This window comes from Cupressus sempervirens, chromosome 1, assembly GCF_028749045.1.
Source record: "Cupressus sempervirens isolate cs-2001-9-10 chromosome 1, ASM2874904v1, whole genome shotgun sequence".
Taxonomy (NCBI): domain Eukaryota; kingdom Viridiplantae; phylum Streptophyta; class Pinopsida; order Cupressales; family Cupressaceae; genus Cupressus; species Cupressus sempervirens.
The window spans coordinates 757,320,162-757,342,911 of NC_143118.1; the positions used below are offsets into that span (position 1 = coordinate 757,320,162).

General features: G+C 40.7%; 1 protein-coding gene across 3 annotated transcripts in view; it reads right to left on the reverse strand.

The window, feature by feature from the left end:
• Positions 1-22,750, reverse strand: part of ALDH5F1 (aldehyde dehydrogenase 5F1) — a 267,432-nt gene that overhangs the window by 34,482 nt on the left and 210,200 nt on the right. For all 3 annotated transcript variants that reach the window (XR_016353198.1, XM_089789175.1, XM_089789187.1), the window contains exons 18-19: positions 19,910-20,016; positions 15,789-15,866 (exon numbers count right to left, since the gene is read on the reverse strand). Coding sequence is in view for 2 of the 3 variants with exons in the window: in XM_089789175.1 (XP_089645301.1) it covers positions 15,789-15,866; positions 19,910-20,016 (185 nt within the window). In the remaining variant the exon portion in view is untranslated. The remainder of the gene's footprint in view (positions 1-15,788; positions 15,867-19,909; positions 20,017-22,750) is intronic.

Consider the following 22,750-nt stretch of genomic DNA (forward strand, 5'->3'; position numbering starts at 1 on the left):
GACTCAAGCGTCACGCGCCCGTTCGGATACTACTCTACCCGTCGACTACATGATACATTTACCGACATCATCCCCCCCCAAAAGAAAGGTTGTCTCCGGACGACAATACAACAAGATTCCTTAACAAAATTTTACTAACAAAATGCATCAGTGCATAAGTACTAGACAGAGGGATGCGTCCCTGGCGTAGTGGCCGTCCGCGTCTGCAACTCATTCACCTCTGCCCTTAGCTTGTAGACCTGTTCTTTCCTGATTTTCAGCTCTGTTTCTGCTTCCAAGTGGAGCTCTAAGGCTGACTGCATCATCTCTCTGACCTCTCCCAATTCCTTCTCTTTCTCTGCTGCCATCTTCACTTTTTCTGTCCTTAATTGTTCATTTGCTGCTGCTAACTGTTGTTTTGCTGCTAACAGGGCTGTCCTTTCGAATTGCTAGGCCACCCGCTCCGACTTCCAAGCTGCCCTCTCCGAAGCAAACCTGGCAACTGACTCCTCCCGAGCTCGCTCAACTGCTAGCTGGTCTGCCTGACTCCTCCGAAGGGTGTAATATATCTCCCTGTATAACCTCATGATCTCCTGAATCAGTACCTCAATCCGGCCCTCTTCTCAGGTTCCCTTGTCATGGACCAATCCTGTCGCATTTCTGTGGTTTCCACATCGGGCTATCCCCTCTCCCGAAAACAAACAATAAAGGTAGCTGGGCATCCCATCCTCATGAAGGATATGACTCCCTCCAACTCCTTCCCTACTAACTCCAACGCCTGCATCTTTGCCGAATCTATAACCTGGCGAGCCCGAGATGCTAGAGCTGCGACATCATCAAGAAAAATTGCCTCTGTCCTCGTTGCCTCCTACACTAGTGGGTGCTTATGCTATGTACCCATAGCCTTCTCTACTTCATCCGCCATATGCTCAACAGCGCTATGCGTTACTCCCTCATTCTGTGCCTGCACAACCTCCTGTAGTGGGTTCTCCCAAACTGCTTCCCGTGTGGGTGTCGGCAAGTATGTCACTCGAGGTGCTGGAGTTCGGTGAAACTTTGTACTCAAAAAAGCACTCACCCTTTGTGTTCGGTCCTCTCTCTCGCTATCCTGCTCAGGTGATGCCAACAGTGTCGTGTCTTCTACAACCACTGCATCAGATCCTGCTACATCCAGTAGGACACTTGATGCCCCCAATTCCTCACCTACGGGTACCTCCAACACCTCAGGTACAAAAATCTCTCCTGTATCTGGTAGAGTCTCATGAGCCGGTTCCATCGGTGCCACCGGGGCTACTATCTTCGTCGGTGCTGGATGTGACTCTGCTACAGCTCGTGTCTCTATGGTGGGTTGTGTCGTAACTGAGACTGGTGTCATCACTATCGGCTGTCTAATCTGTCCAAACCTTGGGATACTGTGTATACCCACCGAAACCAAGTGTGTCGTAGTCGAAAGCACAGACTGTGGAAATCTCAAGGGTGTAGCCGTGATTACTCCTACCTCTTCGTCATCTTCTTCTTCCCCCTCAAACCTGTTCTCCTCTGAAGATGTTTCCTCTCGGCCACTATCTGTGTCGCCACCATCCGGCCTTGGTCGCTTCTGCCCTATTGTTTTGGTGCCGAGAGTATCCAAGTGTTTCCATTGCATTATAGGTGGTTCGCCAGGCGCGAGTGGTCCCGATTTTGCCTCCACGGCATCATTCGGGATCAACCGCGTCGTCGCATCCAAAAATAGACCAATAGCATAATGTGGCATATAGAACGTTTTGTGCTGTAGTGTCATAAACTCTGACATCTGCTCAGCCAATAGTGCTACCCAGTCATAAACTCTGTCGTGCAAGATTCCGTTCATCATGGCTACGTGTGGAAACGAGATATCTAAAGCACAGCTCGAACCTGTGAGACGGCTTTTAACTATGTCCATCAAACAACGCCAATGCCCCTCCTGGATATTAGATTTCTTTAGTCCTCTGCCTTTGGACGTGACTGAAAGAGCCTCCTGTTCTACCTGCGACAGGTCTCCGCACACAAGCTGTATCAATTTCATCTTCACTTCCTGGCTTAACTTCTTCGGCTTGCTTTCTATTTTTCTCCCACCCTGAGCATGACCAGGTATGCCAAATACTCATGTAAAATCTGCCAGTCTGAATGATACCGTTAACTTGCAACCAAGATATTCAAATGTACTGCTTCTGGAGAACCTATCATATGTTTCAATCATAATACGCAAAAACCCCTCGTAGTCTCTGATGGAAAATACAGGCATTTGCACTACCCATTCAACCTATGCTCTTCGGATACTAGCCTTCACCTGGTGGTTGTCTGGGGTCTCCTACAACCATTTTCGGCACTCTGCACCATTTAACCCTTCCAATGTGATACTCTGTACTGTAGGAATTTCTCCTTACTGCCTGGTTTGCTTTGTTTTCTTACTTGCGCCTGCACTAGTGGTTCCTGTATACATCCCTCCTGCTACACGAATTCCAGACGGTAGTGTCTTCGCGTTTTTGTTCATGTCTTCATCTAGTTTTCTCTTCCAAGCCCTCTTTCCAGCTGAATCCATATTGTTACTCTTTTGTCGTTTGTTAATAAATGTCACACCGTTATGGCAGTTACTTTCCACAATTTTTTTGGCTTCCGTACTGTACGGCTTTTTCGAATCCTGTTTCCTGTTCCTATGGCTGTACGGACATCTTTCTTTTGTCTGCCCAAGTCGTACGATCTTGATCTCCTGCTTAGCCATATGGTATCAATATTACTGTTGTACGGAAGTTCTGGTCTTAAAATACTGGGTTTTGTTGTATATTTCAACCTTTAAGTATCGCCTTTTCAATATGTCTTTTTCTTCATCCAACTTGAGTACGTACGGTCGCTCTCCCTGGCATTTATATGTGCACCTTCTGCCGTAATCATCCTAGGTATTATTTAACCATCTACTGAAGGTATCCGCTGCTGAGTGTTTTGCTCTCGTACTTGGATTGAATACATTCTTCAACTTGCAGCTGTATCTTCTTTGTTCTCACCGTTCCATTTTTTAATTATGAAGGCGGTATGGTCGTGAGGGAAGGCCGTACGATCACCTTTTTACAAAGAAGGTTCGTACAGACATAAGAAGGGCCGTACGGACAGACTTCCCTTCTTCCCACGTGCGGTTTTGGTGTCTTCCTCAACCAACAACGCGACTTTGCATTGTCTGAAACATTTTATTCTTCATGCGATTAAATAATGTTTTAAACACATTGTCCCTCAACCATCGTACGGTAATATCATAGTGCCTTATCACAGTACGGCCTTGTCCCATACGGTATCAATATTCTATTCAATTCCTTTCAAGTCCGTACAAAGTCTTGGCTCAGGCCGTACGGTCTTTCCTTCAACTTTCCTCTCTCCTCTCAAACCGTACGATCTTTCTTTCAACTTTTCTGTATCTCCTAGGGCCGTACGGTCTTCTATTTGACTTCCTTGTATCTTTCTCAAGCCGTACGGCCTTCCCTTAGCTTTCCTGTGTCTGTTTAATAGTTTCCAAGGGCCGTACGGTCTTTTATAGTCTCCCAAGGGGGTCGTACGGTCTTTCCTTGTCTTCTTCAAATACCCGTACGTCCTCTCTTTTCATAATTTATGGCAGCCGTACAATCTTCTCCATAATTTACAACTTTATTATTTTAAGATAGTATAGTATTATATATTTTTAACTTTGCATTTCAAAGCTCAAGTTCGTACGGTCATAAAGGAAGGCCGTACGGTCATTAAATACTCCTTTTCAATAGTCGTACTACCGGCTTTTTAAAAATTTCCTCGTTTTATTATCATTTTGTTATTTTGCTCCAGTTTCTGCCTACTTTTCATCTGATGATGTTTTCTATGGTCGTACTACAAGCTTTTGTTCCTCTAGAATTTCAATACGTTTTATGCTTCATCTTTCATTTTATCACTTCATACTCTTACAGTTTATCACTTGATATTTTAACTATATTTGGATTTCATATTATACATATGTACATTATTTACAGACATCTTTTCTTCATTCACTTCCTTGCGTACAGAGGATCCTTCCTTTCCCTATATATTTTCAACTTTGATCCATTTACGGCATCTGTTATTTCTTTTCCGTCTAGTGTCCACAATTTAATTGCTCCGTTATATCCAACTTCCCATATCTTGTAGGGTCCAACCCATTTGACTTTAAATTTTCCCGACCTTATTTCATTTCGTCCATTATACTTCAATACTAACTGACCAGGTTGAAAGTTGTTCAATTTTAGGTGCTTGTCATGCCACGCCTTCCTCCTTGTTTGTGTAACTTCGATGGCCCACTGCGCCTGTAACCGTCGCTCATCGAGTTTGTTCAGATTGTACAATCTCTCCCGTAAGCTCTCCATGTCACCTAGTTTATTCTCTATTGCTATCCTTAAACTTGGTACCATGAATTTTGTTGGCACCACTGCCTCCTCTCCGTACATTAGCTGAAACGGGGTATGTCCTGTAGTTACTTTATACGAAGTGCGGTACGCCCATAAAGCAAATGGTAACTTCTCTTCCCAGTCTTCTCCCTCAATTGCACAGGATTTATAAATCACTCCTACCAGAATCTTGTTCATTGCTTCTGCCTGTCCGTTAGCTCTTGGGTAGTACGGGCTCGACAATGAATGGTAAATTTTGAAATCAGTAGTGAGTACTCTAATTACATGGTTAACAAAATATCCCCAACGATCACTCGTCAACTGGAGTGGGATTCCGTACCTTGTAATAATTTGTTCATATAAAAATTTTGCTGTGCTAACTGCAGAATTGTCTGGTAACGCGCGTGCCTCCACCCATTTAGTTAAGTACTCCGTTGCTACCACGATGTATCGGCACCTTGTTTTGCTCACCTTCAGTGGTCCGATAAAATCCAGTCTCCACCTCTCAAACAATTCCTGTGCATGCGAGGGATTCAAAGGCATAAAATCTCTCTCCAATGGTTTTCCAGCCTATTGGCATGTATCACACTCAACGACCCATTCCCTAGCGTCGTTGTATACAGTCGGCCACCATAATCCTACCCAAAGTATCTTCCACGCAGTAGTATCCGGCCCCATGTGTCCTCCTGCTGGGCCTTCGTGTGCTTCGGTTAGTACTTTCGGAATTTTCTCCTCGAGGACACACCGTCTTAGAATCTGATCTGGTCCCATTTTATATAGTAGGTCATTAATTAACTGAAATGTCTAGCTTCTCAGTACCAATTTTCGTCTTTCGTTTGGTGACATGTCGCTTGGAAACTACCCCGTCGATAGATATTCTCCAATGCATGTGTACCAGGCTGGTAGTACTGTAACATGAAAAAGTTGCGCATCTGGAAAATCATCATTAACTCCTTCAGGTGGCTCCCCTGATTTTATTCTTGATAGGTGATCTACACTCACATGACTCTTCTCTGGCCGTACCACGCTCTTAAATGTGAACTCTTGTAATAATAACCATCGGCTTATTCTTCCTTGAATAATCAGCTTATTGACCAAGTAGAGTAACGCCTAATGATCTACATAGAACACAAATGGAGTGGCCAAGAAGTAGTGTCTAAACTTCTGTACTGCATATACCATCCCCAACGCTTCTCGCTCTGTGGTACTGTAATTTCTCTCTGCTTTCGACAACAATCTGCTTGCAAAGTACACTGGATGGTCCAACCCGTGGTCGCTAGTCTGCGCCAGTGTTGCTCCGATGGCATAATTTAAGGCATCTACATGGACATGAAATTCTTTATCCCAATTCGGATAGGCCAAAATCGGAGCCATAGCCAACCTTGTCTTCAATCCGTCAAAGGCTTTGTTATGCTCAGCCTCCCATCTGTAAGGTTCACCCTTGCAGGTGAGTTTGTCCAGTGGATAAGAAAATTTTGCATAATTTTTGATAAATTTTCGATAATAACCGATGTGCCCCAAAAACGACTTCACTTCCGACACATCCGTCGAGGGTGGCATCTCTAAGATCACACGAACCTTGTCTGGATCCGTCTTTAGTCCTTCTTTACAAACTATATGCCCAAGCAGCTTCCCCTGCGGCACCATGAACCTGCACTTCTTCGGGTTCAATGCTAATCTTGCTCGCCTACACCTCTCCATACACTCTCCTAACACTGTTATGTGTTTTTCTTCTGTGCTAAAAATTGACCAATCATCTAAAAATGTCTTAAAATTTCCAACAAACATCTTATCAAATATATACAAGATAATCCTTTGGAAAGTCGCCGAAGCATTACATAACCCGAATGGCATCCTATTATATGCATATACTCCATCTTCGACAATGAATGTCGTTTTTAATTTATCCTCCTCAGCGATGGATATCTGATTATACCCCGAGAATCTGTCCATGAATGAATAAATTTCATGCCCCGCTACTTCCTCCAAAATGCTATCTGTAAACGGTATCGGAAACGGGTCTTTAATTGTCACGGCATTCAGACATCGAAAATCCACACATTTTCTTATCTGTGTCGTATCCTTTTTCAAGGATATCACGATCGGTGATACCCACTCATGTCTGCACTTTAAAGATGATACCCGCCTCTAGCATCCTGTCAATCTCTTCCGTGACCCACGCTGCATAGTTTTTGTTCATTCGGTACGGTCTCTTCCGTACTGGTACTGCGCCTTCGATTAATGGTATCCGATGGACACAGTTCTGGTGGTACTCCTTTCAAGTCCTTATACGTCCAAGCAAAAACATCCTTGTATTCCATAAATATTCTAAATGCTACTGCCTTTAATATTGGGTTCCAATCGTCTCCTACAAGAATGTTCTTCGGATTCTCCTCATCACCCAAGTTCATTGCTTTCACTGTCGGCTCTTCATATTTTATTAGTTTATCTTGACTGAACGTATGGGCAGGTGTTTCATCCACCTGCGCTTCCCCCTCCTTCAATTCACTGTACTCCTTCGGAAACTCCTTGCCTTCTTTTCCCTCCTCGACACTCAAAATATTGCAGCTTGGAAAGACCTCATAGTCTTCCATTTGCCAATGCAGCAGTCCATTCACGGAGTCTAAGTCGTCATCAGTTGAGCCTCCTTCTAGTCTCAATACCCCTTCATCATCTAGTTCCATCCTTCTTTTCCCTTCGTCGTCACTCTCGCCATCGCCTTCTGAGTCCGACAACGCGGCTTCTTCTCCTACCATCTGTGTATGCAAATCGATTATAAATCTCCTACCTCCCTTCTCCATTGACAGGGTGTTCCTTTTCCAATCATGCTTTACCTTAGCCTGCACCAACCACCCTCGTCCTAGGACGGCGTCATACCCTCTTCTCTTTAATGGAATGACTACAAAATCTAGCAAAAATGGCTGTCCCAATTGTTACTGACTGCGCCATCAGAGTGCCCAAGGGTTTATTCCATGTTGATCTGCTGTAAGTAACTGAAAGGTGGGTGGCGATAGTGTTGGTTGTCCAAGTTTTTTCTAGATATCTTCCGGCATCACATTCACTCCCAATCCTCCGTCTACTATTGTATCTGTTAGCACCGTACCCAGAATGCCCATCTCCACTACTGCTGGATGTCTACCTGTTGTAAGTGCTAGTAACATCGGATCTGTTGCTGCTGCTGTGGTTGTTTCCGTACTATCCTTTGCTTCCTCCGTTACTCTCGGGGACGGTGTCATATTTATAATAGCCGTACATAACTGTGGCATGGTAATAAGATCATTTAATTTAACTGGCACCTCCATTTGCATTATCTGTTTCACCATACTTTGTTCTGCCAAGTTTCTTTTCGGAATTACAGTAGTGTCTTTTATTTGTGACTTCTCTGCTATCATCTGCTTTTCTATCTCCGCTCAGGCTTTCTGTAACCTCTCCTTTTCTTCTTTCGCATTCGGATATTTTGCCTTCCTCGCCTGCTCCCGTGTGATCGCCAACACGTTCTCGTTACTTGTTTCAATACTTAATAAATTTACACTTTGTTTAGGACATTTCGAATCTTCATGGTCCCCTGGACCACACCATCTGCACAGTAGCTAGGGCGCCTCTTTCGTAGTACAGTCCCTCGCAAAGTGACCCCAAAGATTAGATGCCCGGCACTGTATCATCGGCCTTCCACTTGCATCATATTGTATTCTACTTCGGCCTCCATTGTTGTTGTTATTGCTTCCGCCCCTTCCGCGTCTATTGTTATTTCTATATCCACCTGAAGTTGCATCATTGCCCGCGTTATTGCTATTGTTCGACGCTTCCTACGTGAGTAACACCTGTTGGTGTCCTTTTGCTTTCAAGTTAAACAGGCACTCTTTCAAGGAATGCCCCGCCACCTGGCCGATGTCACAAAACTGCTTCTTCGGGCATGAACCCTTCGTATGTTCGTCCTCCTTGCAATCTGTACACCACAGTTCTCCTTTTACTGTATCTAGATTCTTTTCCAAACTTTTGGATTCTTTCATCATCCGTAGCATGTCTTTCTGTAGCGCTTTCACCTTCTTGTTTGATTCCTCATCACTACTACTGCTCTCCAAGGATGAATCATCTGAATCAGAGGACTTATGCTTTTTCTATTCACTTTCCAAATACATAGCGCGAGTATACGCATCGGTGTACGATGTCGGTGGTACAATCTTCATTTTCTTTTTAAGAGCCGGTCGTAGCCCCTCCATGAACCACTGTTTCTTCAACCCATCCGCTGGTTGACTCTCCATCTTTCCGATCAATTCCTTTAGTCGCCTGGCATAGGTTCGGACTGTCTCATTTTTTCCTGTTTGGTGCTGTAGATTTCTGCCACTATTTCATTATCATCTCGGAGTAATCTGAATCCTGCGATAAATTCTTTTTTAACATTCTCCCATGCATTAAGTTTCTGAGGACTAGTGTCAGAAAACCAGTCTATCGCCACACCCCGTAGGGTCGCTGGAAATTGTCTTACCCAATCATCCTCATCCGTCACACCATTTTTCGTCCATATGGTTTTACACATTTTACAATGTCTGATAGGGTCTGCTGAACCATCACCGTGAAACTTGGGTAACTTTTCTTTAGGGCCAGCCATTGTTACTTGTCTTTGATTCTGAGGTACTTGTGTACCCGTGCTGTTCTGAGCTCCCGTGCTGTTTTGTGCTCTCGCGTTGTTCTGGACTCCCGTGCTGTTTTGTGCTCCCGCACTATTCTGGACTCCCGCGCTATTCTGGACAACAATTTTGTTCCCAACAACCGCGTTGTCTGGTGACAGGTCTTCAAGTGATGTTCTATTCTCCTCCTGTATCCGTTTGTCCGGTGTGTCAGGAACGAAGAGATCCCTCCACGCTCGTGCTCCCTCGGCACTCTGAGTCATGCGAGTTGCTTCCCTTTTGTTCGGACACTCTCCCCTCAACGTATACAGGTTAAGGAATTCTTCCCTTGTTTCCTCCACCAAATTCAAGTGTTGTCGAGTTTCTTCCAGCAATTCCTCGGCACTCCTCAGCCTACTAGGTGAGTGCACTCCCTCCGTCTGTGCCTCTTCACCCCTTCGGTGCCCCTCGGCAATCTGCTGAAGTCTCTGTTTGCGTTCTGCTTGCTGTGTTAAGATTAAAATTTCTTTTGCTGTACTTAGTTGATTCTTATCTTTCACCTTATTCCAATCTTTGTTTGGCAAATTCGGCATCAATCTTCATATCATTCCTTCGTTCCAGGTACGTCTGGCAACGGCGCCAAATGTTTACCGCATAGGATAAGAAGTTCAACACAAGTATAACGCGATTCAATTTCGAACAGGTACTTTATTCATGTATGCATTTGCTGATTACAATGACTACAATGATTTCCGATTACAATGATGATTCCAAAGTCCATCTCGGACATGTACATATACATTTCCGAAGGGGTGACTCAAGCGTCACGCGCTCATTCGGATACTATTGTACCCGTCGGCTACATGATACATTTACCGACAACAACGTCATCCTCTTTAAGTTACTCACATGCCAAACCATCGGCGTTTCTGAGGGAAAATAAACCTCCGCCCAGGAAGCCGTCGTTGGACGAAGCTACGAAACAGGAACTCCGAAGGAAGAAACTATGTTTCAATTGCAAGGGACCTTGAGAGCTTGGCCACAGATGCCTCGAAAAAGGGAAGATCCCTTACATTGAGGTCGTGCCCAATGATGAGGACGAACAGGAATAAATGTTTGTCGAAAACAACCAACCTCATGACGACACCAACATGGTTAGTTTAAACCGTAGGAAAAGAATTGCAACTTTGGTACGACGCGGAAGAACCATTACCCTAGCCGGAAGCCCGAGGTGCACAGTTTTTTGTGTATAGGGAACCCTCTAAGGACAACGGGTTATGGTGATGCTGGATAGCGGAGCCACTCTAAATTTCATAAACTCATCCTTAGTGAAACGAAAAAGTCTACCTACGAAGACGCACGCAGGCTTTCAATTCAAGGTTGCTGGAGGGACTCTTCTGCCCTGCACGCACCTTGTTCCTTAGCTAAGTATCACAATGGCGAATCACACGGTGGCTGGGGATTTCTTCATAGTAGGCCTGGATGACATGGAAGTTATTCTAGGCATACAGTGGATGGCAACACTTGATGAATACACTCAGAGTTTCAAACGAATGGACTTCACTTTTGTTGTTGATGGAAAGAAAGTTGTCCTCCATGGAATGGCAAATGAACATCTAAAGGAAGTTTCTGCACATCGGATGGAGGCAATTTTTTGGCATGATGACATTACGTGAGCTGCACATTGTTTTATCTCGGTGGAACCTATAAAAGGGCATCGAACACCTCCATAGGATGATGAACTCTAGAATATTTTCAGTAAACATGATAAAGTTTTCATTAACATTCCTCCTAGCATACTGCCTCATCGAGGGTTTGAGCATACCATCGAGTTAGAAGCAGGAGGCAAGCCAGTCATAACCACACCGTACCACCATCCAAAGAAATTCAAAGATGAGATTGAAAAAACGATTCAGGAACTGCTGGAGAAAGGATGGATCTGACCCAGTTCCAGCCCTTTCGCGTCATCTGTGGTTTTGATCAAAAAGAAGGATGGGACGATGCGCATGTGTGTGGACTACCATGCGTTGAACAAAAAAACAATAAAGAATAGATATCACATTCCAAGGATAGATGAGTTGCTGGATGAGTTGCATGGCGCAGTCTATTTTTCGAAAATAGATCTCCATTCTAGATACCATCAGATCCGCATGAGGGAGGAAGACATAGAAAAGACGGCCTTTCGTTGCCACTACGGACATTACGAGTTTCTAGTCATGTCGTTCAGATTAACAAATGCACCTGCTACATTCCAATCATGCATGAATCGCATTTTCAACAAACAACTACGTAAGTACTTATTGGTATTTTTTGATGATCTTATTTATAGTAGGACATGGAAGGAGCACTTGAAGCATCTGAATGAAGTCCTAAAGATCATGGAAGAGTAATCGTTATTCACCAAGCAATCCAAATGTGAATTCGGCATGACAGAAATATTGTACCTAGGGCATGTTGTCAGTAAATACGGAGTTCAAGTGCATCAGGAGAAGATTGAGGCTATCCTTGATTGGCCTCCCCAAAATCACTCACAGATTTGCGAGGATTTTTTGGGCTATCCAGTTATTACTGGAGGTTCGTCAAAGGATTCTCTCAGCTCAGCACACCTCTGATGGATCTGACAAAGAGGGGGTCTTTCCAATGGAGTGAAAAGGCACAACTCACTTTCGATAAACTTAAAGAGGCAATGAGCACTTGTCCCATACTTGCATTACCTAACTCCACTCAACCATTCATTTTGGAGTGCAACGCGTCCGGAGAAGGCATTGGCGCAGTACTGATGCAGGATAGACACCCCATAGCTTATGAGAGCAAGAAGCTTACATAGACAGAATGCCTCTATTCCATCTATGACAAAGAGATGTTGGCCATCATACATGCTCTAACCAAGTTCCGGCAATATCTAGTAGGTGTCAAGTTTGTCATACGCACGGATCACAATAGTTTGAGATATTTTTTGGAGCAATGGGATTTGAACGAGAGGCAACAAAAATGGGTAAGCAAGGTTTAGGCCTTTGATTTTGACATTGAATATGTAAAAGAAAAGAACAATGTGGTTGCAAATGCTTTGTCTAGAAAGCTCGCCGTCTGCTTACTAACCCAAATTTCAGCTGATTGGAAAGCACAATTGTTGGTAGCATATTCCAAAAACACATTTGCCTGTGAGTTAATGGATGGCATCATTAAGGATGACAGGTACAAAGTAGTAGATGACATCATTTATTATAAGAGTCGGATATTCCTAGTACTTGAATCTAAATTGAAGCAGAAAATCCTAAAGGAGTTACACGACTCACTCTTGGTAGGACACCCAAGCTTCCTCAAAACGTACAAAAGTCTACGTGAGAGGTTTTCATGAAAAGGATTAAAAGGGGACATGTTGCAGTATGTAAGAGAGTGTGTGGTCTGCCAACAGAACAAATCCGAACATACCCTGCCTGCCGGATTACTGCAACCGCTGCCAATTCCAGAACATAAGTGGGAAAGTATCTCAATGGATTTCATAACGAGGCTCCCCAAGGTGAACGGGAAGGATTGTATTTTCGTGATGGTTGATAGGTTGACAAAGTACGCAAATTTCTTCGTCATCCCCTTGGAATTTCAGGCTGCACAAGTTGCTAAGTTGGTTTTTAGAGAAGTTTTTCATCTGCATGGGTTACCTCGAAACACTGTCAATGATCAGGATGGGCGATTCATCAGTATCTTCTAGACAAAACTGTTTGGATGGCAAGGACAAAATTGTCACCAAGTACTAGTTACCACCCACAGACAGACGGACATACGGAGATTGTGAACAAATGGCTCGAAGGTTACCTTTGGAACTATGTTTTGGCACAATGACGAGCATGGGTCAAATGGATCCATCTCGGGAATATTGCTGCAATACATGTACCACATGTCCATTAGAATGGCACCATTCAAAGCTCTATATGGGTACAAACCCCTTTCCTTCATCGACACAGTTCTAGGAGGCAGTCACGCACCAAGGGCGAGGAATTGGCTTCAAGAGGGACAAGACATTCTGAGATGCTTGAAGGATAATCTACAAAGGGCACAAAATCAATAGAAGATGTACGCCAACAGACACAGAATGGAGAGGATTTTGAAAGTAGGGGATTTGGTCTATCTCAGGCTCTAGCCCTATCGACAATCCTCATTGAAGGAGAGAGGAAAAGAAAAACTAAAACCCCGATTCTATGGCCCCTATCGTGTAACTCGCCGCATTAGGGAAGTTGCCTATAAGCTGAAACTTTCGGAAGGTAGCTGTATTCATAATGTCTTCCATGTTTCTTGTCTGAAGAAAGCCATAGGGCAAAACGTCACATTTGCTACCGACCTCCCACCACTCAATGAAGAAGGCAAGCTCATATTGGAACCGGCCAAGATCATCGAAGTTCGTAAGAAGACTCTGCGGAACCGCATTGTAAAGGAATATTTGGTGTGTTGGAAACACTTTCCGTTGGATGACGCGACATGAGAGCGCGAGCACATTCTCCAGCACTCGACATTGCATTTGCTTGAGGACAAGCAAATTTTGGGACAGGAGGACTATAATGTTCCTGTTATAAAATAAACCATTTAATGTATCTTGGACCCATTTTTATTTTTGTTTTCGTAGTTTGTATCGCCGTCGGCTATCTTTGTACACCCTCGGAAAGTTTCCCGACGGGTATTTAAGCACGGCCTATAGGTAGTCTTTAAGCATGCTTTGGATTATTTTTTATGTACTATGAATTCTTGTTGGAGTTTTGGAATTGTTCGCCATTTCGGAAGTGAAAGATCTTCCCTATTTGGCCTTGCAGTTTCGATGGGATTCATCCCTCACCCTATTCCATGTTGTATGTAACTCTTCGCTCGGACCTGGCAAATCGGACCACCATCTTTCGACAATTATTATTCGCATTCAAGTCTCTATTATTGTGTATTTTTATCAAGAGCTATTGTGTTTTGTGTATGAACCAGATTATAAATGTTACTGGGTTCAAATTCCTAAGCGTGTGGCCTCCCGTCATTTCTGTACTACTTCTTGCACATTGCCATACATTGTCTTGTAGCTCATCCACACCAAGTATGGCCTACTATAGGGACGTCTAGCCTCCACTGTACATCCTCCTCTCTTCCCCCACTGTACTCCTACAACCATCCATACGACATTCACAAGCCAACTGTACGGCCTGTACAAACTTGTGTGTATGGTCCTTCCTAAGCCACCGTACAGCATATCTGATATCCTCTAGCATACCGTACAAACTGTCCTGTACGGTCCTCCTATTGTCTGTACGTTGGCCATTGCCAACCGTACGCCCTCCCAACTCCCTCAGTACTAGTACCAAGTCACTGTATGAACTCCATCTGGTTGCCAATGTTGCCTGGGGAGTATTTTTTCTGATTCGTATACGGGAATGGGTCATTACAGTTTGTCCCTAATCATAGAAGTTGGTAATTATGATTGGATGTGTGTGTGTCCATGTTCATGATTTCGATATTGGATACATGTGTTTGTCCCTATTCATATGACCTTGAATAGAATTGTTAGTCCTTATCCTTAGTACCATGGATAGAAGTATTTATCCCTATCCTTGGATAAAGTCCAGCAAGATCAATCTTACTAAAGAAGCCTACCAAGGTTAGTTCCACTATTGCTTGTCACGAGGAGATGTGTACGTCACCACTCACCCTAGCATGGTCATCAAGTATTCTCAATCTATCTATTCCCACTTGGAGAGTGATGTATTACAAGGAGGTGATGGGAACGTTACACCATTCCTGTAGATGTTAGTACAAAAATTATTGAGTGTTTGTTTGAGTTGTTACAACAACTTGTCTATATTGGGAGTTGTTATAGGGTTTCGTAGAATATTGGAAATTTCCTATAAATATGTAACATGAATCAAGAATATGCAAGATGGAAATGTTATAGGGTTTCCTAGTGTGTCTTTCTTTTTTTTGTTTGTATCTTCAGATGGAAATTCAATAAATTCATAGATGGAACTTAGGGACTTGGAGGGGACACCACCTTTTTCAGGACTTGACAACCTGCTACATTTGGCGCATGGAGAACTAAAAAAACTAGTTTTTTAACAGCGCACATTGTACTTAATTTTTAAAATTATCATTACAAATGGAATCATCTTCAATTATTGGACAGCACAATCCATCTCTCACATCAAAATACTCATTAATCTATTGCATTTGATGTTTAGAGAAGAAAACATAAGCCACTGCAGTAGCAGTAGTTTAGTGGGTTTCCTTGTCATTTCACCATCAAGATGAAGATTAAAGGTGCTTCTAGGTTCATCATTGCTTTTTCCCAACAGTACATGAGGTCCAAAAACATGCAAATGCAGCAGAATTCCTTTCAATGCCTACAAGCATTGTTTTCTAATTAGTTTCAAAACTGATCAGTACTTGGTTCATATTGGCACAGCAGCACTGGATCCATTTGAACTCACCATTAGGATCTTCCTTATCAATCTTTTAGTGATGAATATTAAAATCTATCATGTTTCCTCCAGTTACAGTTCTTCAACAGATCTACAAACTTGTTCAACAAATAGCATTTTGCAAATATAATGACCTTTCAAAACGATGCATAATAGGACAAGTGAACAACTTGTTTCATATAATAGAAACATGCACATTACTAACACAATAGGAAACCAATATGGAAAGTTCTCATTTAAAAACATAAAAATATAGTAAAATACTAAACAAAATGAAAAATCCTTGGCCTTCATTGTATTTAAATACATTAAAATGGTCTCTTTAACATAAATTTTATATAGCTAATGAATAAATAACAGACCTCTAAATACTCATCTATGCCATATTTCGAACCCTCCCGCCCAATGCCAGACTCCTTGACACCTCCAAATGGTGCTACCTACATCAAAACAAGGAAGCACAAAGGTTACTAGCATATTGCATTTCAAATGAAATATCCAAAACAATTAACAAATACATCTCACTGGAAAACTGTCAGTTTGAAAAAATATATTATTATCAAAATCTAGCTAACAATGCGGTAAGCAATGCACTACTTGTTAGAAAAATCTAAGGAAATACATCGCTAGAAATATAGAATATAACAAGAGAACATAAATATGAATAAAAAAGTAAGCATAGGGTAATAAGTTGTAATGATTTACGGCAATTGTTCTTAGCTAATGACAACCACTTTTGTGTCGGTTGAGCCATCTAGCAAGGAGTTTAGCAGTATGTATGCAGTGGTTGTAGATGTGTGCCTTAATGATAGTACACGTCATTGATGATGAGGTGAGTGGTGTCGAGGCAGAGTCATGTTATAGTTCAGATCAACACAGTGGTGAGGTTCACTTCTTGGACAATCCTATATTCAGCATGGATGCAGCATTGTCTTATGACAATCCCCTTTTTGAGATTGATGTTCATCAATCACTTGAGTGGAGTTGGGCTCAGTTTTCACTATCTACAAATTTGGTTCAGTTTTCTATTGTGGCAGTTGGTGATGTTTCTGTGTTTGCAAGTTTTGACATGACTACACCTATTGTTGATGCAATTGCATGGCTACATATGGTTCTCTTGTAGCTACATCTTTTCCATGGATTGTTGTTGATGATAACGATTCCAGTCCAATATACATTATGTGGGTAGATATAGGGAAGATGAGGATGCATAGATCTTCTATGGAGCTACCTTCTGGTAACATTCTGACTTCTACATCGTCAACACCAATTTTGGGTGTTATGCTGCAGGACATGTGGTTGGTATTGATGATGTTGGTTTGCAATTGGTTTAGTGTCAATGGGGATGCCACACGTCTTCATTTGAGATCTAGCTGGAGGTTGAAGTTCACTGTGTTGCCGGATTACTTGAAGACAAGTAATCTCGGGGAGGGAGGACTATAATGTCCCCATTTTTGCCACCATCAGAATTTGAGTGATTACTCTATTATTGTGATCCTTGTAGACTAATTATTGTGAATAGAGGATCTTCTAAGGTGGTGGATTGGCTTGGGAGGGTCCTCTTTTCTCCACAATTCAATAAACTACATATTGTTCTTCGTTTGTCTTAGAGTGGACTTCATTTAGGCTTAGATTTGTGTACTTACTATTTGTGGTAATTTGGTTGTTGATTGAGATGGACCCTTATTATTTTTGGAAAGTGCATTTGGTCACATGGAGAAATAATAAGTGTAACTCCTATTTCAGACAACATATTTAAATGATGAGTATTTTGGGAGTTATTATATTTTTACTGGCCAAATTATTATTAAATCATTAAATGGCTTATTATAAAGTTATTATTTAATTTTATAACTTCACTAAAGTTGAGGGTTGAGTCATCATTGGAAGGGGCCATTTATTATATGCCTAAACCAAGTATTAAATATTTAAAATAATGTTGTGTTGGAAAGTTTCAAAAACTGACTTCTCTTGGGAACCTTTCATAGTTTCAGAAGTTGAGTTCTTTTGGAAACTTTTATCAACAAAGCACTATAAATATGAGGTCATTTCATTGGAAAAAGCACGCTTGGATATTTATTTTCTTTTGTTGCTTTTGTGGCAAGAGGAGGCAAGAGGAGGCACCTGAGAGTTAGAGGGCACTACAAGTTCGATTGGACGTAGTTGGGTCAAACACTATGGTTGCCATAGATGCTACATTATTGGTCAGGCCAGCCAGTGAGGATACTAGTAGGGCAAGTACAACACAAGAATTGAGTGCTTATTTGAGTCGAAGGTTTAACATCAGGCCAGTAGCGCAGGCATCCAATATTCTCTTGCCTATGAGGGAAGTGCTCCAAGAGGAGGAGAGTCAACCCACTGGTACATATGAGCTACCATCTCCACCTCTACCTCCGATTGATAGCACTATAGAGATGATGTCAGAGGTAGTTGAGACAGTGATGGGCACACAAGAGCAACCCATATCAGGATCATCGACATAAATGGGGGAAGATGTAGAGGTATACTTGGCTGATATGGTGACTGGAGGTCACCAAGTGATTTCTGCGCAGGCACGCACACTAGAGACAATTGTGCAGGAGCTAGAGCATGTCCTATCCTTTATGTGAGTTGGTTGCCCGACTGCATTTACAGTATGCTTTGAGGCACAAGGGTGGGCTAATAGAAAGACCTGAGATGCGAAAGGAGTGGATTCGAGAGAGCCGAGTGCAGAACCTTACCTAAGAGACATGCGGGTGTATCGAGATGCCTACTATGCTCTATGGAGGAGTCAGGCAGATTAGGTAGCAGTAGAGAGGGCTCAAGAAGAGACAACTACCCAATTAGCGGTAGTAGAAGCAAGTTTGGCTACACAGCAATCAGCTTGGGAGTCAAAACGGGCAGCACTCATCCCTAGTTGGAGGCAGTTAAACAGGTAAAGGAATCAAAGAAGGCAACATTGTTATTTCAGCCTGAAGAAGCAAAGCAAGCAAACAGTCAGTTACAGAAGGAGTTGGAAGCAAAAGAGGTAGAGCTTGAGAATATAGTAGAGATGATGAAGAAAGCTTTAGAGATTTAGATGCAAGTTGAGGCGGATGTGAGGACAAGGACCCAACAGGTGCACAAGTTACGAGCACAGTTGCACCCTCCTGCTTAGTCATGTTTTGATGTACTTGGTGGTCACCATTTTGTCGTCTAGAGACAACTCTTCTTTTTGGAGGGGATGATGTTATCGAGAAAGTTATAACAAAGCCAACGAGATTAATTAGTAACTGAAAGGTTGCATGATAGTTGAGTCGGCCCCTTCTCATAATATGTATATCATCCTATTGGACTATGGATCATCATTATAGTTGTACTCATTATTGTATGCTATGCTTATATGAATAAAGTGTTACCTTGTTCTATGTCATATTTTGGTCTCTGAATGTAATAAATATCCGTTTCAGAGTGATAACTTCATTGGTTAAATTAAAAGTATTGTTTGTTCTGTTCCAAAATTCCAATTTGTTACCTTGGCATAAGCTTTCTTGCAATCTGATTTGATTAGATATAATGGCCTTGAACTGTGGAAGTTATCAGTTTCAGCATTAATAAGTTTGAATGTTATTCTATACTTTGGCATTGTATATTTTCTTGGAGAAAAGTTCGAAACTATGCATATCTCAATTTAAAACGAAAAAAAACACAATCAGTATTTTGCCAATTCTATTAAGTGCCAGCTCAGTGTTATTACAGTATGGTATCAATGTTGTTAATTGCAGTTCTGATACTAAAAGAGTTGTGTTGGAAAGTTTGAAGTGTTGAGTTCTTTTGGAATACTTCTGTAGTTTTTGAAATGGAGTTCTCTGGGAAACTTTTGTTAACAAGGGATTATAAATATGAGCTCATTTTTTTGGAAAAAGCACAATTGGATATTTGTTTGCTTTTGTCGCCTTTGTGGCTTTTTCTAGAGGTTCTGAATTTTGCTGCCCTGCTGAAGTATAAGGGTTTGAATTCCAATTTGTTCCATTCGGTCTACAGCTGATGTATTGTAGATTCAAATTTGAGATTTTGTTCTGAGTTTGTTCTGAGTTTGATTGTATATAGCGGTAATTGTTGCAAACCCAAATTTTATTTCGAACCTTCTGTTATCATTGCAATATTAGAAAGGAGGATGATAATTGCCAATAGCTTATTATTGCTATCCAAACTCTTTTAAAGAACAAGATTTGGTAGAATGAAGTCTCTTGCAATTGAAGCTGTAAGAAAATACTACCAAATCCTAAAATATCATATAAGGAGACATTACAAGTGGTATCAGAGCATTGCAATTCAGGAGTTATATTTAATTCCTAAAAGACAACATTACATTGTTGAACAAGGATAGATCATATTCCCCTTAAAAACACAATAATACTTTTCCTAATAGTAATATAATATATTTCTACAAAGAGAAAGTGTCCAAAGATGAACAAGCAACAAGATTCTTCAATATTTGAAACTTTTCGTTTAAAGAATTTACCTCAGTTGATATTATCCCCTCATTGATACCAACCAATCCATATTCTAAAGCTTCTGCCACTCGCCAAGCTCGTGACACATTTTCTGTGAATAAATATGAAGCTAGTCCTGCAAAAAGTTAAAATAAAAAATGAATAACATTTCCATACTCTTCTAATCAAAAACATATCCATACTCTTCATTTCCAAAGTATTAATTGTTAATTTAAGAACCACAACTACTTTTTTTTGAAGTCACATCATAATGGACTTTAAGGAAATGGGTTTAAGCGACCAAAAATTCTTCCAACTCACCTCAGTATGAATTTAAGCTGAAGGATAGATGTCAATGATATGTCATATAAAGGCAAACAAAAAACATTGAGGGCTTATGTGCCAATCATAATTTTATGAAAACATTAAAATTTCTTTGCTAAAAGAATCTGGCCATTATATTATCTGCATTTATAGAGCATGGTATTAGCATTATCAATTGGGACCATAATGGTCTTCATGGCTGCTATAACATTTTTATTGTGTTCTTCCTTGATTGCGACCAAGACATATAGAAACATTGTAATTTCCCCATTTCCCAAAATAAAGTTTACTGATAATTAAATAATGAGATATATAATTTTATTAAATAAATAAATATTTAATAGTTACTAGTATTAAAATATTAAATAAATGAATAATATAATATAATTATATTACAAATGATAATGATATTTTGACTGTATCAATATGAATGGTAATAATCAAGTAAATAATAAATAAGAGAATAAATAATTGTCATATAAATGCAATATTTCATATGATACATTATAAATTTATAATATCTAATTATTTAATTTATTATAATACAAAGTTATATTAATAATATTAGATAATCTCATAAAGAGTTAATAATAAGATTAATAAATAAATGAAGATATAAATATAATAATATTGAAAAAATAAAATAATAATAATAATCAAATTAACAAATAAACTTAAGTTAATGGCAACCTTTGAGAAGGCACCTCTTTCTTTCCTAGATGAATATATTAAATGGGGAGAATGCACATTTTCAAAAGGCATCGATTATATACAGATTTCTTTTACTTAACCAGCAAGGGAGATAAATATGAGGACAAACACATATATAATGTAGAAACCCTGTCTGATCTCTGTTGTGATTCTTAAGTGTAAACTCAATTACCCTTTTTTTAATTCTATATTGTTTTCTAATTTCAACGATTTTGGATTTTGGATACAAATTGCTTTGGAGAAAAACTTACATTCTACAGAATTCTCATCAAAATATTCAATGATTTTGGAATTTGGATATGAAATTGCTTTGGAGAAAAACTTACATTGAACAGAATTCTCATCAAAATATACAATGATTTATATTATTGTTAGCACAAGCCAAGAAAGTACAATATTAGATGAACCAGGTTTTAGAAAACAACAACAAATGTTTGAGGATGGGATCACGTCCAGAGCCAAATGACCAACCAGAATTCAATACTACGCTGCAGGCAGTCAGCAATAGTTAACAATGTCACCACGTGTGCTAATGATCCTCCAATGGTGACGCAGATAGTATCATTGTAGTTCCAACTCCCCTACAATAATTCCGCACCCCAATTGACCTCTGAAATAACTATACGCAGCCTTTGAAACCCTCATGCGGCCAGTACCAATGATTGCAGGTTTATGGTAATTGCCATCCAACTCCTCCAAACAGTAAATGCAGACCAGAGACTATGCTGAAAGCAATTATTGTTGCTGGATGTAGGCCTTAAGATGAAACTCGGCCCTTCTCTATTTCCAAAAACTCGTCTCCTAGCTTGCAGAGTTCAGTATGAAGGCAATTCGATTTCACTTCCCAATTTCAATCAAGTGTCATTTAAACAATCTCCAAGACACAGAATGAACAGTAGGAGATATGCAATGCTATACCACAACAAAATTTGCTAACTATAATGCAATTCTCAGAATTCTCAAAACTTCTTTAAACCCTCAGCCAAATGCACAATTATTTCAGTATAATTAAAAAGATTATTTTTCTCCCTAAAGACAGAAGATACAGTAGGAGAAAGTTGGCCAATTGTATATTTCAGCACAATTGGCAAGAACTTCTCAGACGAGTCCCTTATACTTCAACAAGGGCTCACAATTTTAGAACTCAAGAAAAAACCACAAAGGCACAAAAAGCAAATATATATTCAAGCGTGTTTTTCCCAATGAAATGAGCTCTCATTTATGAGCTTTCGATGGCAAAAGTTTCCATAAAACTCCACTTTAGAAAACATAGAAGTTTTCAAAAAGAACTCAACACTAGAAACTTTCCAACTTGTTTTTTAAGAAATATCTCTTAAAGTCATTATTATAATTATATAAACATTATTATAATAATGCAACTCAATGAATAATAAATAAATTAGAGCTCATGCAACTATTAACCTGATCAACCGCAAGTGACAACCAATAGCTGAGCCATCCACTGCGTTGCTGCAAATAGCAACTGCACATAATAGACTTACTAAAACTAGTAAGTAAACAACTAAGACCCCCAAAACACCCTGTCAGCTCACAAGGGTCGTTACAATGAGCTAACTCTATCAACCGCACAGAGTGGCCAAAAATGGGAACATTAAAATCCTCCCTCCCTAAGATTGCTTGTCCCTAAGCAATCCTGGAGCAAAATGAACACACAATCCACCTAGATCCCAAAGGTAGAACTATGTACCATCCCTGCTATGTACAAGCAACTATTCTAATACCAACACCCAAATAATGGACATCAACATCACAATCATTTGAAATCTTACCCGAGGTGTTGATGAAGGCGACAACCCATCAGAACTTGATGTAAC